Source organism: Dromiciops gliroides, chromosome 4 (assembly GCF_019393635.1).
Source record: "Dromiciops gliroides isolate mDroGli1 chromosome 4, mDroGli1.pri, whole genome shotgun sequence".
Taxonomy (NCBI): domain Eukaryota; kingdom Metazoa; phylum Chordata; class Mammalia; order Microbiotheria; family Microbiotheriidae; genus Dromiciops; species Dromiciops gliroides.
In genome coordinates this window covers 313,391,567-313,407,377 of record NC_057864.1, presented here as the reverse complement: position 1 = coordinate 313,407,377, position 15,811 = coordinate 313,391,567, and the positions used below count along the sequence as shown (strand labels likewise).

Here is a 15,811-nt window from a genome sequence, read left to right as displayed (position 1 = left end):
ACCATTATTGACTACTCTTTGGGCTTATCCACCCCAATCCCAAATTTATCTAATTTTCTAATTTTTACTTTCACTTCTCCATCACATTAAAAGCATTAGAGACTTTATCAAATGTTTTGCTAAAATCTGGATAGTTTGATGATCTTAGAAAAACATGGATAGACTTGCAGGAAATAATGAAGACAAAATGAGCAGAACCAAGAGAATGTTGTATATAGTAACAGCAGTATTGTTTTAAAAACAACTTGAAGGGACAAAATCATTTAGACTATTATAAATACCCAAATTAACTACAAAGGACATATGAAGCAAGACATTATCTGCATCTAGATAAAGAACTGATAAGTAAAAGTATGTATAGAATGATTTTACATATATATACATATTTGTGACAAATGGTAGCCATCTCTAGGGTGGGGAGAAGAGTAGGGAAGAAAAAAAGGGAAAATAAAGAAATTTACATGATAACTTATATATTTAAAATGAATAGCAATTTGTGCATAATTGATTTGTGTTTTTATATGCAATCATCTTTTTTATTATACTGTGTTATGGAGATGCTTGTATTATTACATAATTTAAAAATTAAATAAAAATTAAAAAAATCTAGGTAAACTGCATTTAGGGGGAACATAGTAATATTCCCATAATCTACCACTTTTGTAATTGTTGAAGAAGGAACTCAGTTTAATCTGAAACAATCTGTTCTTGATGAAGGCAGACTGGCTCTTTGTGATCATCACTTTCTTATCTAAGTGTTCACAGTGCACTATACTCTTTAACATTTGTCAGAAATTGAAGTTAAGATCACTGATATACTATTCATTCTGTTCCTTTTCCTTTTTTGAAAATTGACAAAATTTGCCCTTGTTTGATCCTTGGGAATTTCTCCCATTCTCTGTATCCTTCAAATATCATTGATAATACCTTATATTTATTTCTGCTACTTCAGGCATTCTTAATCTGGAGTCTGTTTTTTTTTAATGAATATTTTTTTAACTGTATTTCAGTATAATTGATTTCCTTTGTAATCCTATTTATTTTATGTGCCAGAGAGATCCATGACACAAAAAAGGTTAAGAATCTTTACCTGAGGTCTTTGAGTACCCAAGGATAAAATTCATCTAGGCCAGGTGTTTGCTTACTTTCTTCACTTATCTTGGGTATCAAGTTCCTATATAAGTAATTTTTGTTTTCTGTTTTCCAGTGCAAAGATCATTGTCCTACACAGGAAAAAAAAGGAAAAAAATAGTATATCTCTAGTATATCTAAAATAAACTCATTTTATTATCCTTAACTTTCCTCAATAGCTTCAGCTTATTCTGAGCTTTCACATTCCAAATACCATTCTAATAGAATCATGCTGTGGTTTTTATATTCACTGTTAATTACCTGATCTTGTTTTGCCTACTGTATTTTTTTGGGAAGTGGGGCAGGGTGGTGGTGGAGGGAGGTTGGGTCTGTGATATTTTTCTGTACAGGGAGCTCCTGGTTAGGAAACTTCCTCTATCATTGTAGATGTGAAAATTCTACAACCAATAGTTAGAAAATTGCCTGTGTCACTGAGATGGTAAGGGATTCGTCTATGGTCATACAATCAGTATGTTTCCGGTTTGTTTTGACCCAAAGGCCTGTTAATATGTCATGCTATTAAATATATTTTTAAAAAAATCCAAGTTAATGGGGGCAGCTAGGTGGCACAGTGGACAAAACATCGGCCCTGGAAATCAGGAGAACCTGAGTTCAAATCTGGCCTCAGATACTTGATACTTACTAACTGTGTGACCCTGGGCAAGTCACTTAACCCTCAGTGCCCCTCCCCCCCATCCAAGTTAGTTATTGTTAGCTTCTTTTAGACACCTAACCCATTTCTTTCTCCTTGCAGTAGATAACTACCTCCCCACCCCATAGTAGAGATTTCTTTTTGTGTCTCCAGAATTTCTTATTTGACGGTTTTCTTATTTATTTTGAGCTAATTTCCCTTTTGGAAGTTTTCTCTGGACTTTGAAATTTACCATCCTCCAAATCTGTGGTATACATTAATCTATGCTTGGTTTTCCTCTTCTTGGTTACAAATTGTAAGTTGAATTTGCCATAATTATCCCCTAGAAGTAAGTTTTTCCTTGTTGAGAATTAGATTTGTAATAGACCCTGTTGTTTCCTCTGTCTTCTGAAGGATGAAATGATTAAGAGAAATCAAGAATTATCATTTCTACTTTTTGAGGGAAAGGACTGTAGTGGGTGGTCAGATAATTGAAGTTCACTATTATGAAATGCTTTGGTATGCCTTTCTGATTGAATTTTAGTCTCTTTCCCAAACTTCTAATCTCTCTCTTTTCTTTTTTAGGTGGTAAATAGTTTTTTGAGGATAAGATGGCAGTTTTGTTTCCATTTGTGCTTTTGCTAATCTTCAGCCAAATGCATTCTATCATGCTTTTCTCCTCTGGTACCTGGGTTTTCTCACATGAGTATGTCATCTTAACACCAATTCTGCCCCCCCCACCCCACCCCAGCCATATTTCAGTAATCAGTCTCATCCAACTTTGACTCAGTAATATTTGTGAAGGTAAATTGCTTCCTTGTGTTACCCATTCTCTTTCCATTTGTTTATAAATATTTGAGGCCTTGAATTTTATTTCTGACTCATTTCTTGGATTTTTTTTTTACTATTACGAACTTCTGGGTGTGTCTACTATTCATTGCATGTTGTCACTTTATTTTTGTTATTTCGGTTGGTATTCATTCTCCTATCCTTTTCAGTTTAGAGCTCTTTGGATTAGATTTACAAGGCTCTAATGATCCCTTGTTTAGTATAATCTATCTCTACATAGGAACCTGTTATTCCTATATTTTTGGTTGAGCTCTAGTTAGTCAGTAAGCATTTATTAAGTGCTTACTATGTGCCAAGCACTGTGGGTGCAAAAAGAGGCAAGGGGCAGTCCCTGTTTTTCATGAGCTCACGATAATCAGAGACAACAAACATGTATTAATAAGCTATTTATAGAATAAATAGGAAATAATTGAGAGAGGGAAGGTACTAGGAATAAGAGGGGTTGGGAAGGAATTCTTGTAGAAGATGGGACTTTATTTGAGACTTGAAGGAGTCTAGGGAAGTCAGAAGGTAGAGATGAGGAGGGATAACATTCCAGGCATGGGAGGCAGCCAGAGAAAATACCCAGAATTAGCAGAATGGAGTGTCCTGTTCACGGAACAGCAACAGGGCTAGTGTCACTAGATCAAAGAATATGTGTAGGGGGTAAGGGATAAGAATACTGGAAAAGTGGAGGTGGTGTGGGGAAACTAGGTTATGAAAGGTTTTGATTGACAGAGAATTTTATATTTGATCTTGGAAATGATAAGGAGCCACTGGAGTTTACTGAGTAGGGGAATGTCATTCCTCATTTTTTATGTAAATTGTATTTTATTTTTTCCAATTACATGTAAAGACAATTTTTAACATTCATTTTTTATGAGATTTTTGAGTTCCAAATTTTTCTCCCTCTTACCTCCCTAATATGGTAAACAATCTGATACAAGTTTTACATGTACAATCATGCAAAATATGCATTCCATGTTAGTGGAATGACATTCCTAAAAGCTTAGATATCTCTAATTCTAGGAGCAGTTGAAACAACAATGATTACGAATTAGACAAGCTGCATCTCCTCCAAGGGTAACATTATTTCAGGAACTTCTTAATTGTTTCAATACCAGCTCATCAAAGTCATAGTACTTTGCTAATATGTCTTATCTATAGTGGATGACAAATCCTACTGACAAATTCAATCTGTGTAAGCCTATGTCATTGTAAAAATAATTTGGTGTTAGCAAAGCTATGAACTAGAGTAATTTTGGCAATTGTATATTGCAAAAATTCATTGAAGTTACAAATATACATTTTTTTAGTGGGGCTTATAGTTTTTCAGTGAGTATTCATTCACTTCAGTATAAAGTATTAAATTCATTCAGTATAAAGTGTTCTACGATTCATATACATTTTAGCACTTGAAACAATATCTTGTCCTTGTTTTGAATTGAATGAAATGAAATATAAATAAGGTCAAAACTTGAATATGTTTTGTAACAGGCTTTTAGTTGTTTTCTGGCATTGGGGGGATGGGTTTGTGCTTTTTTTTTTTTACCTTTCATTCACCAGTAGTCATTGGATTGAACAAATGATCTGATTCAAGATGGCAAAATCCCCAGTCTTAAGGAGGTGATCTTTGACTTTTATTTTTTTTTCTCTTCCTTAAATATTTTTTTTCTATTTGCCCACATAAGATCTCTTTATTTTGACATAGTGCCATGCTTTACCTAAATGATATGAAATAAATGTTGAATGAATAAATAAGTGATACAACAGATGGGGTAAAAACCTAGTTTTTTGAAACATTGGGCTACAAGCCTGAAATAAAAGTAAAGCATTTGTTTTGTATCCTCTTCTTAGAAGAAAAGCATCTGTTTTGTATTTATAGACTTTTTGGGGTAGGTGGTAGGGAGGAATGTGGTATATGCACCATGTGAGGAGGTGATGGATAATAAGAGCTCTTTTGCTTTTAGGAGTTTTATGGATTGAATTAAGTTGCTGATCCAGATAGGGTTAAAAAAATGTATCATAAACAATATAGATTGGCCCATAAAGGTGGGGAAGAGTTAGCAGAAATTTAGCATTACTGATACCTCTTAGTATTTTTAGAGATTATTATATATTGAATATATTCTTAGGTGATGGATTTGAGAAATAGGTACAAATATGATATGGCTTTCTAATTTGAATGGGAAAATATTTTTAAAAATTTAGGTTCACTAAATCTTTTTTCCTTCAGAATTCATTCATGTGAATAGTGAAGTAGCAAGAAAATTCTATCTAAATTAAGCCTTGTTTCATTGTTTCTTTGGTTGTTTCCCTTTTCCCCTCTCTCCCTTCCCTCCTTCCTCCCTTCTTTTTTTCTTGTAGCTTTTCTACCTAATAGCTGTTAGACCTCTCAGGATTCATATGATTCCCCTCCCCCCCCCTTTTTTGGTCAACCTTGGGGAATTATATTTTTAATTACAAAAAAATTTTACCTCATCAGGTAGGTTAGTGTTTGTATTTCTTGAAATGATGGATGAGTGTTTAAATTTTTTTGGAGTAAAAGCAAACTAGTTTACTTAAAATAGAAAGCATGAGATCGTGAAAGCATCTAAGTACCCCTATGTTCCCGATTTTCAGCCCCAAAGATTTAAGGCTGCTATTCTTTCACTTCTGCTTCATAGTACTGCCTTATTATATAATGCTTTCAACTAAGAGAGTTAATGTAAGACTTTGTACAAGTGAGTACTACATTGTGTCCCTATGTCTGGGCTGCTGTGCTATTCATGTTACACATCACTGATAAGGGGGTCTTAGAAGTTGGCTAGGTAAAGGGATAACACACATTTCTGGACAAAGCTTTCCTACCTTGGATTTCTACCTCACTGTGGGGAAGCAAAACTTTTAATGTTGCTAGTCCAGGATGGGACAAGGCTGGCCACTGGAAAAGCTGTCTGCTGTTGGCCATTTTTTCCTCTTTCTGCCCTTCCCGATGTACTTTAAAAAAAAATTGATTTTTTTTTTAACAAACAAGCATTTTTTTCTTCCCACCTCCCCCATGAAAAGAAAAGGAAAACAAAACTTTTGTAACAAATATGCATAGTCAAGCATAATTTTCACAGTTGCCATATTCCAAAAATATTTGTTGCATTGAGTCTATCCCCTCTGTTGAGAGGTGGGTAGTATACTTATTCAATGATTCTCTTTATACGTGGTTGTTCATTGTATTGATATCAGAATTGTTAACTCTCAAAGTTCTTTATCTTTATGGCATTGTTTTCTATTATAAATTGTTCTGGTTTTGCTCACTTAACACCCCATTTCAGTGAAGGACACCAGCATTCTCCTGGTCACCCACACCCAAGTCATCTTTGCCTCTTCCCTATCTTTATTTTGGCAGCTAGGTAGCACAGTAGATAGAGCACTGATCCTGAAGTTTGGGAAGACCTAAGTTCAAATCTGATCTCAGACACTTACTAACTTAACTGTGTGACCCTGGGAAGGTCACTTAACCACAGTTGCCTTAAACATCAGGGGCCATTTCCAGTCGTCCTGATTGAGATCTTGCCACTGGACCCAGATGACTCTGGAGGAGAGAGTGAGGTTGGTGACCTTGCACAGCCCTCCTTCACTTAAATCCAATTCACTGCAAGTCATGACAGCACCTCTTTGGTCCTCTTTGAGAATGAAGAACAAACAAGAAATCTTCTATATTCAGTAGGTTGCCACACCTTGTACACTTTAATTCCACAGTATTTCTTACTATTATTTTATTTATTTCTTTATTTCTTGATTCATTCATTCATTCATTCATTCATTCATTCATTCATTCATAGGGCAATGAGGGTTAAGTGACTTGCCCAGGGTCACACAGCTAGTTGTGTCAAGTGTCTGAGGCTGGATTTGAACTCAGGTCATCCTGAATCCAAGGCCAGTGCTTTATTCACTGTGCTACCTAGCTGTCCCCACTATTATTTTTTTTACCTTTTTCCAACTGACATAACCTCTACCATGGCTCATTCTTTTCTAACCTCTTGCCTAAAGTACTGCAATAATCTCCTATTTTGTCTCCCTACTTCTACTCTATCTCCTCTCTAATCTTTACTGCTACTTGATATAGTTTTCCTAAGGTATAGGTTTGACCATGTCACTCCCTTGCTCAAAAACCCTCACTGGTTCCCTATTGCTTCCCAAATGCTTCTTTTTGTATTTAAGGTTCTGCATACTCCATCTCCTACCTGTGTTTCCAGGTTACTTTCTAATTATTCCCCTTCATGAATTCCTTATCCAACCAAGCAGTGCTACTGTCTGTTTACCACATTGGTCAGTGTTCCTATGCAGGTTGCCTGGAATTGACAACATCCTCATCTCAGCTTTTCAGAGTTCTTGTGCTCTGTCCAATTGCTATGTCTTCTTTGAAATCTACCATAATCCCCTTCTCTTTGTTGTTTATTTTATTTGCCTTCATTTTCCTTTTACTCTCCTTTTTTTGTGTATACATTGTATGCTTGTGGCAGAATGTAAGCCTAGCATTCTCATTAATAAATGTTTTTTGAATTTACTAACCCACTGATTACTATGTTGACACCATCATTTACTGTTTGTTATTCAGTCATTTCAGTCAGTCAAGTTTGATTCTTTATGACCCCATTTGGGGTTTTCTTGGCAAAGATAACCACAATTGTTTCATTCTCCAGCTCATTTTGCAGATGAGGAAACTGAGTTAAATGGGGTAAATGACTTGGCCAGGGTCACACAGTAAGTGCCTAAGGCTAGATTTGAATTCAGGAACTCTAGGCCTGGCACTCTATCTAGTCACCTAGCTACCCTTACTGTTTACTTGTTAGTTTTTGTAATTGTAAAATTTACACACCAATTGAGAGGTAAGTGTTATAGTAGAAAGAGTATTAAGAGACTTGGATCTGAATTCCCCCCCACCGCACCCCCCATCTACACCACTCACCAGCTGAATGAAGGTGGGTAAATCACTTAACCTCTCTTAGCCCTACTTTACAGATGAGGAAAGGAAAGCTAATAATGCCTTAAGTGACTATCTTAAAAGCTTGTGAGATACTTTATATTAGATACTTTGCAGACCTTCCTCATTCCCTGCCCCTCCCCCTTCCCCCAAATTTAATTTGCATTGGGAACTAGGTGTGGAAATTCCCTTTCCCAATGCAGATCAGCACTTACCCTACAGGGTAGTGAAAAATATAGAATAATACATCAATTAACTGGAAACAAACTAAACAGAACTTGATATTTACATGAAATACTTTGCTTATACTTTTAGAGGAAACAAGACAGTTTTTAGAAGAAACAAGGGTACAATCTAACTTGAGATTATATTCTTATGTCTATCCTATAAAAGTGTGCTTATTGGTCTTTAGGAGTGGGAGAGGCCATGAATGGTTCTATGAATTGTTACTGAAAAAGTAAGTCAGAGCTCTTACTCTATTGCCAGTGCACCAGGCACTGAATTCTTTTCCTAAAGGATAGACCATTTAATATACAAAATTTGTCTTTACTCACAGTACTTAGAGATCCTTTATTGATAAGGGTTTTTATGTGATGAGTAGCATATGAACTAATGTGAAATTTAAGCTGTATAAGGTGCAAGCTACATGTTTATGCTTAGTAAGTATTTCAATTGAATTATTCATGCCAGTGACATAAATCATGATCCTAAGATACATTGAAAAAATGACAAGTCATTGTTATGAGAATGGATCAGGTATCACATGTTTGTTATGGGCTGAGATTTTTTTGGGGGGTGGGGCAATGACTTGCCCAAGGCCACACAGTAAGTGTCAAGTGTCTGAGGCTGGATTTGAACTCAGGTTCTCCTGAATCCAGGGCTGGTTCTTTATCCATTGTCCTACCTAGCTGCCCCCTGGGCTGAGATTTTTAAATGAAAATTTGGAATCTAAATTGACTTGCTTATTTTTTTTAAACCAGAACTGTTTTTGTTTTCTAGGTGTTCACTGTACTCATGGTTTCAATAGAACTGGTTTCCTCATATGTGCCTTCTTGGTTGAGAAGATGGATTGGAGGTAAGTTTTCACATTCTAAATGGGAAGGAGATGTTTGATAATGGAGATAGGAAATTTTTGATAATGTATTTTTATATTTATTTTGCCAAGATCTTCAATTCTTGGTAAAAATGAATGAAACTGTTTTGGTTTCAGGCATGTCAGTTTCTAGGATATGTGATGTTGCATATTAGTTAAAAATTTAGTTGATTGCTAATATTTCTGATATGTTATGTGTTTCACTTGCTTTTAGTACTTCAAAATATCCTTGATTTCATTAGTTTGGGTAGTGCAGAAGATAATGTATCTGTACTTGAATCATCTTTATAAATTGCTGTGACCAAAAAATATAATTATCTTGTAGTCAGTCTTCTTGTGATTAGCTTGTCTGAACTTAATTAGGCTTGTCTTTAGAGGATAGACACTGTCGCCAGACCTGTAAGTTGAAACCTAATTTGATAGAAATTATTAGAGCTTGAATTCCTCTTTGAAGTTCCTCTCGAATTTGTGTATCTTCGAAGAACCTAGATCATTACCACTCTATTTTGAGAAATCAGAATACTTCATTGGATACTTATTACTTAAACTTTTTTTTTTAAACTTCTCATAAAAACAGTGGAGGCAGATTCCTTTAGTATATTTTGTAATTTTAAGTTGATCTTAGAAGATTTTAATTACTCCCTCATGGATGCCATTTAGTATAGGAATAATAATGACTACTCACATTTGTATAGTATTTTAGATTTATAAAGTATTTCCCCCACAACCATCCTGTTAGCTAGGTAGTACAAGTAGTAGTGTGCCCATTTAATAGAAGAAAATGAGTTTCAAAACTTGCTAGTGACACACAACTATAAGTGGCAGATCTGTAATTTGAAAGCAGACTTAATGAACTTTCCATAATACCATGCTACTTCTGTATTGAAGTCATTAAGAACTGAATGGAGGGTAGAATGCTAGGGCAGGAGTTATTTAATAAAAATTTATAGAGTACCTAATGTGTGTATGTTACCTTGGTATAGTAAAATCTCACTTAATTGTAATTCTTGGAAGAATTTAATTCCATCATAAATGAATTTTTCTAATTTGAGAATTTACTTGCCTCTTAAGCCTTTAGTGGAAGTACAGATATTCTTTTTTTAATCATATAAATATTTTATTTTATTCTTTCCCAGTTATATTTAGAGATATTTCTCAACATTTGTTTTTATAAGATTTCTGGTTTCTCCCTCCCCCCTCCCCAAGACAGCAAATAATCTGATATAGGTTATATATGTATAATCACATTAAACATTTTTCTCCATTAGTCATGAGAGAAGAATCAGAGCAAAAAGGAAAAACCTCAAAAAAGAAAAACAACAACAAAAACAATAGAAATAGTATGGTTCAGTCTCCATCCAGATTCAACAGTTCTTTTTTTTCTGGATTTGGGGAGCATTTTCATTATGAGTCCTTTGGAACTATTTTGGACCATCGTATTGCTGAGAAGACATAAATTCTTTGATATATGACTTTTCATCTTAGAAATGTTCAGTGTACATAATCATTTGTTCATGGGTTTCTAGTAGGATGAGAAGGTGGGAGAGTTTGGGGCCTTCACTTTAGAGATCAAGATATGATCTTGATAGTAGACATAACATATAGAGATAGTTTTTCCTTAGCCATTATGTTCTCTTCTTGCTGGATGACTAACAATTGCTGTAGACCTAGGTGTAGCAATTCTGTATTACTCTTTTCTTTGCATATATATATATTCATAGCATGTCATTTACCTCTGCAAACAAGTGTTGTATATTGGGCTGCTTCTAGGCACAATTGAAGTAGGCAAAGGTCCCTGTCCACAGGTCCCTTCTATCACTTCCCTCTACTCCCTCCTCCAGGTGAAAAGAAACAGATTTCTTTCTGCTCTAGGTCCATGATAGTGGGCCAGTAGAGTTGGGGAGGATTAGGTGAAGGAGCATCTTGGAGAGGAATGATAAGGCATAAAAACATCTGTTTAGGAATGGCGATAGAGGTAGAGAGAGAAGGGAGTACTTGTGTATGTATGTAGAAGTTTGTTGAGAGAGGATGAGGAAATGTCTTTTTCATTCAGGGTATATCCTTCTTCGGATTGAAGGAGAGGTAAAACTTACAGGATACTTTAATCAAGGATCCCTTCAACTGTTTGCTGAATTGTGGGAGAACATGTGGAACCTCAGGGTATAGGAGGTAGCATTGACCAGTTCATATGAGCCTTAGAGAAATCACAGCATTGAAATTAGTGACTAGGAGAGCAGGGTGTTTACAATAAAAAAAAATGATCATAATAGCCCATTTCCACAATGCTTTATAGTTTATGGAATGATATTTTTCATAGTGATCCTGTGAAGTAGGCAGTTTTATTTATTGTTATTGATTAGAAAGAGGAGGCTCAGGAGTTACCTAGGAGACTTCTCCAGGGTCAGATAGCTAGTAACTGGAATCTGAACCCAAGCCTTCTGATTTTAAGTGTTTTTCAGAACTGCCAAGTTGATATGAAACCTTTAATGTGTTAGCATTCACTGGAGTGTTTAATGCTTTGAATCCTAGACAAGTTTAGTCATAGAGTGAGAAATCTTTTTATTTTCCTTGTCAACTCTGAGTACCTGCCGTAAAAGAGGAGTAAATGTGCTGATATCGAGACTCTATTAAGTACTATTTTTTTTGGGGGGGGGCAGGGCAATGAGGGTTAAGTGACTTGCCCAGGGTCACACAGCTAGTAAGTGTCAAGTGCCTGAGGCTAGATTTGAACTCAGGTCCTCCTGAATCCAGGGCTGGTGCTTTATCCACTGTGCCACCTAGCTGCCCTTAAGTACTATTTAAAAAAAACATTACCCACCAGGTTAAAATGGTCTCTATTCTCTTAAATTTGTTATGGGACCTTTCCAGGATCTCTCTTTTTCATTTATCCTTCTTGGAATTATTTTTGTTTGTATATTTATTGTTAGAGCAGTGCTTATGTCATATTTTTGTCTACCTGGAATTCAGAACAATTCCTTGTACTTAGGTATTTAATAAAAGTGTGTTGCTAGATAGAGATAATTTTAAAATAATTTCTAATTCAATAAAAGGTTATTTTGAAGAAATAACTAATCCTGCTTTTTTTTCTTCTGCACTTCCCATGTTTTGCTATACTAGAAATTTTAGGAAATCATTTCCCGGAAATAATTTGGCTTCATATTTTTCTTTAGTATTGAAGCAGCAGTTGCTACGTTTGCCCAAGCCAGACCACCAGGAATCTATAAGGGTGATTATTTGAAAGAACTTTTTCGACGTTATGGGGATGTAGAAGAAGCGCCTCCTCCACCTTTATTGCCAGAGTGGTGTTTTGAGGAGGAAGAAGAGGAAGATGAGGAAGAGGATGGGAAGAAAGAGTCAGAGCCTGGATCAAGTACTTCTTTTGTCAAAAGGAGAAAAGAACGTTTAAAATTGGTAATGTTTTCCAGATATATTTTGGTTACTTTTTGCGTTTTATTCCCTACAAATTTCTAAGGAGTTGAGAAAATAGTAAATTAATAGATTTCTTTGAAACTAAGGTAAGTTCAGGGAGACTATTTAGGTAAGACTGTATTTTTCTCTTGCCTAGTTCTTTCTGGCTCATAGAATTTCAGAGAATATTGCTAGATAAACAAGTTTCATGATTGAAAACTGCCCCTACTGGAAGTAGGTAGCTTTGGAAAGGACCTTAAAACACATCCTGTTCAACCTTTTACCTTATTCAGAAATCTTTTGTAATGGGAGTGAATTTTAGTAGTGGTAATTCATTTTGACTTCAAGATTTTGGTTTAGAAAACAATTTTTAGATATCTGGTATAATGTAACATAATTTCACTAATACTTTTCTGCAAAGTCATAATTGAATTTTTTTGTACCGTACTTGTGATTTCCTCAGTCTAGAGAACTCCTAATGAAGAAAGTCTCCCTCCACCAATGCATATTGATATCTGCTGTACAACTTAAAGTCTTACAGGGTTGTCTGGCCCACTTAAAGCTTAAATGATCCGGGTCTTCTTGACTCCAGGGCCAGCTGTCTAATCTGTTACAACTCTCTTGTCTTTCATAGGCTAGGAAAAATGTTTGGGTTTTAAGGCAACACTTCCTTGAAGGTGTTATTATTTAGATCCCTGAAGAAAAGTGAACAGTGCTTTCTTTATATTCTCATTTTCTGTGGATGGTCTTTTACTACTCCCTCTTGTAGTTTCTTCTTAATAATCTACAAACCTTTAGCATTAACAGCAACTACCACCTGAGGGGAATCATATTAAGAAGGCAGTAATGAGACTGAAGGCATCTAGGTGCCTCAGTGGATAGAGTGCTAGGCTTGGTTTAAGGAAAGGTCATGAAGAGGTGGGATATGACTGAACAACATAAGTATAAAATTTAAGGGCAGCTAGGTTGTTCAGTGAACACAACACTGGGCCTGGAGTCAGGAAGACCTGAGTTGAAATACAGCCTCAGATACTTACTAGCTGTGTGACCCCAGGCAAGTTACTTAACCTTGTTTGCCTCAATTTCCTCATCTGTAAAATAAGCTGGAATGACTAAATGGGGTCACAAAGAGACAGACATGACTGAAATGACTAAACAACAACAAAAATGAGTCTAAGGTCATCCCTATTAGAAAGGTATCTTTACTTAATATTCCCTTAGGTTTTCCCATCCATCCCGAAGGCTTAATCTCTTCATTTCCTATCCCACAATCCCCTGTTTATCTGTATAGTTAAAAATAATTGTTTTAATTAGTAGATGACTTTATTAATATAGTGGTTTATTTATTTTTTTCACCCTGTACATTTAGCAATACTATGTGGTCTTTTCCTGTCTTTAATAGTTCTCCCTGCTGGACTCAAACATTAGCTTCCCAATAAAAAGCACTAAACAAAAAGTAAGAAGTGTCACATTTCAGTGCTGTTGAGATGGGATAATTTCTGATTATATTATTTATATGTATGTATATATTGTATATTTCTATATATATGCGTGTGTTTTCTTGCTTATATTTATATAGTCAGGATGGGTTATTAGAAATATTAAAATGATAATGAAATTAATTAGTAGAGAAGATATGTGGATGATCAGTTTGTGATAACTTTCTTAGTAATGTGATAAAAATAGTTTTTATAGCCATAATACCAAATGGCCTGTTGTCTTTAGAAACAGTATTCTAAGAACATTAACTTTAAATTTAGTTATAACTAGAAGCCTATTGAGAATTTAAAATAGTTTTGAGTTATAGTGATTTTATTATGAGAGAATTCTATTTTAATATGGTTATCTTTCCTTGGAATTACATATATGATTGGTCAAGTCATATTTTCCCTATAAGAGGAATTGTAGTATGATAAAATGGATAGTCTACATTTCATGTTATTCATATCCCTTGATGACAATATTATAACAGAGCTCTAGTGTGGTAAACATAAAAATAACTTAAGCAATGAAGATAACATGTTATAAAAAAATTTGTTATTGCAGTTTTCTATTGGTGTAAATTACTCTTTTAGCTTTTGAAAAGGAATTTTAAAATCCTCTTCCAAACAGAATGCCTTTAGTATATTAAGATATCTGCTAAAGTCTATAATTCTATGATCCTAAGTTTATTTATATTTCTTTCAAAAATGATCTCTAATGGCAATATCCCAAAAGTCCATGAGATGGGGATAGTGCCCAAGGAAAGTATTATTAGCTTCCACTAATATCTTCAAAGAAATCTTTCATCATCCAGAGCACCAAGTTTTCATTTTCATTGTTGAAAATGAGGAAAAGGCATCCTTTTGAAAACATTTGTGTTTATAATCCAAAGATGATACTAATTTTTATTATCATCGTATACTTGATCACAAATTATAGCAATGTTTGCTCATTTTTATGATGTAGAGGATTCTTGTCTTGATCTGCCTGCCTTGTCTCATTTTAAACAAGTCTAAATTCTCCTAATTCCTTATATTATTCTCTCAGTGCAATAATATTCCATCATATTAATATACCAGAGTTTGTTAATTTATTCCCCTGTTGATAGATGAGTACTTACTGTGCTTTCAGTTTTTTGCTCCCACAAAAAGTGCTTCTAGGAACATTTTCTGTATTTGTGGGGCTTTTCTTTGTTTTTGACCCTCTTGGGTATAGGATAAAGGTATTACTAGGTCAAAGGAAATGAGTAGTTTACTGACTTTTTTCAAAGAATTCTGTTCTTTTCTAGAATGGCTGCATAACTTCATAACTCTATCAATATTTAATTTAACCTCAGTTAATGAGGTTGTTTTTCCATGACTCCTTCGACATTGACTATTTCTGTCTTGTATTGTCATTGCCAGCTTCCTGAATTTGCGGGGAAGATCCAGAGTTTTAAAAATTTGCTTTTATTTTAGTATGGGTAGTTTGTATAATTTTTTCATGTGGATTTTGATGATTTACAGGGTTTTTTTTTAAACTTCACATCGTTTGGCTCAATTCTCTTTTCATATCTTGAAAATCAGAGATATTTGATGAAAAAAAATTTCTCCATTACTCAAGAGTTTATCATATTATGTATCTGCAATGCTTTTGTTTGTATACAGCATTTAAATTATATGTAATAAAAAACATTTTATCCTTTAGAAGTTCTCTTATTCCATGCTTGCTTAAGACTTTTTTTTCAGTAGCTATAGTTGTGAAAGATATTTCTTTCTACTTTCCATTCCATAATTAAGGAAAAAATGTATCCATTTGGAACTTACTATTATATATAGTGTAAGTTCTTGGTTCCATCCTAAATTATGCAAAATGCCTTGCAATTTTCCTTGTAATTCTTGCAGAATTGGGAGGTAGTACCTTTTCCTAGGTTTATTGAACTTAGGGAATATTGTTGAATTGTTGTAGGGTCTTGCTTATCTAGTTTGTTTCTCTGATTAGGTATGATTATCCATGATTTTTCATATTTGGAATAAAAAGACTTGGTTTCAAATTCAGGCTTTGCTATTTACTGTCAATATTGACTTAAGGAAGTTGTTTGAATTCTAGGACCTAGTTCCTCACCCGTAAAATGAAGAGATTGGAATAGATGGCTTCTGTGGTCCCTTCCAGCTCTAAATCTATGGTCCTATTATCTTAAAAGAAGGGAATTGGGGCTTTGTGAAGTTAAATGAGCAACCTAATAGTACTCCTGTACTGTTTGAGGTAGAAATCGAACTCTGGTCTCCTAATTATAAGG

General features: G+C 34.7%; 1 protein-coding gene across 1 annotated transcript in view; it reads left to right on the top strand.

Annotated features, from left to right (window-relative positions):
• RNGTT (RNA guanylyltransferase and 5'-phosphatase) overlaps positions 1–15,811 on the top strand; it is a 366,172-nt gene that overhangs the window by 10,521 nt on the left and 339,840 nt on the right. Inside the window, 2 exon segments of the mRNA XM_044004408.1 lie at positions 8,550–8,625; positions 11,814–12,054. Of these exon segments, the coding sequence (XP_043860343.1) occupies positions 8,550–8,625; positions 11,814–12,054 (317 nt within the window).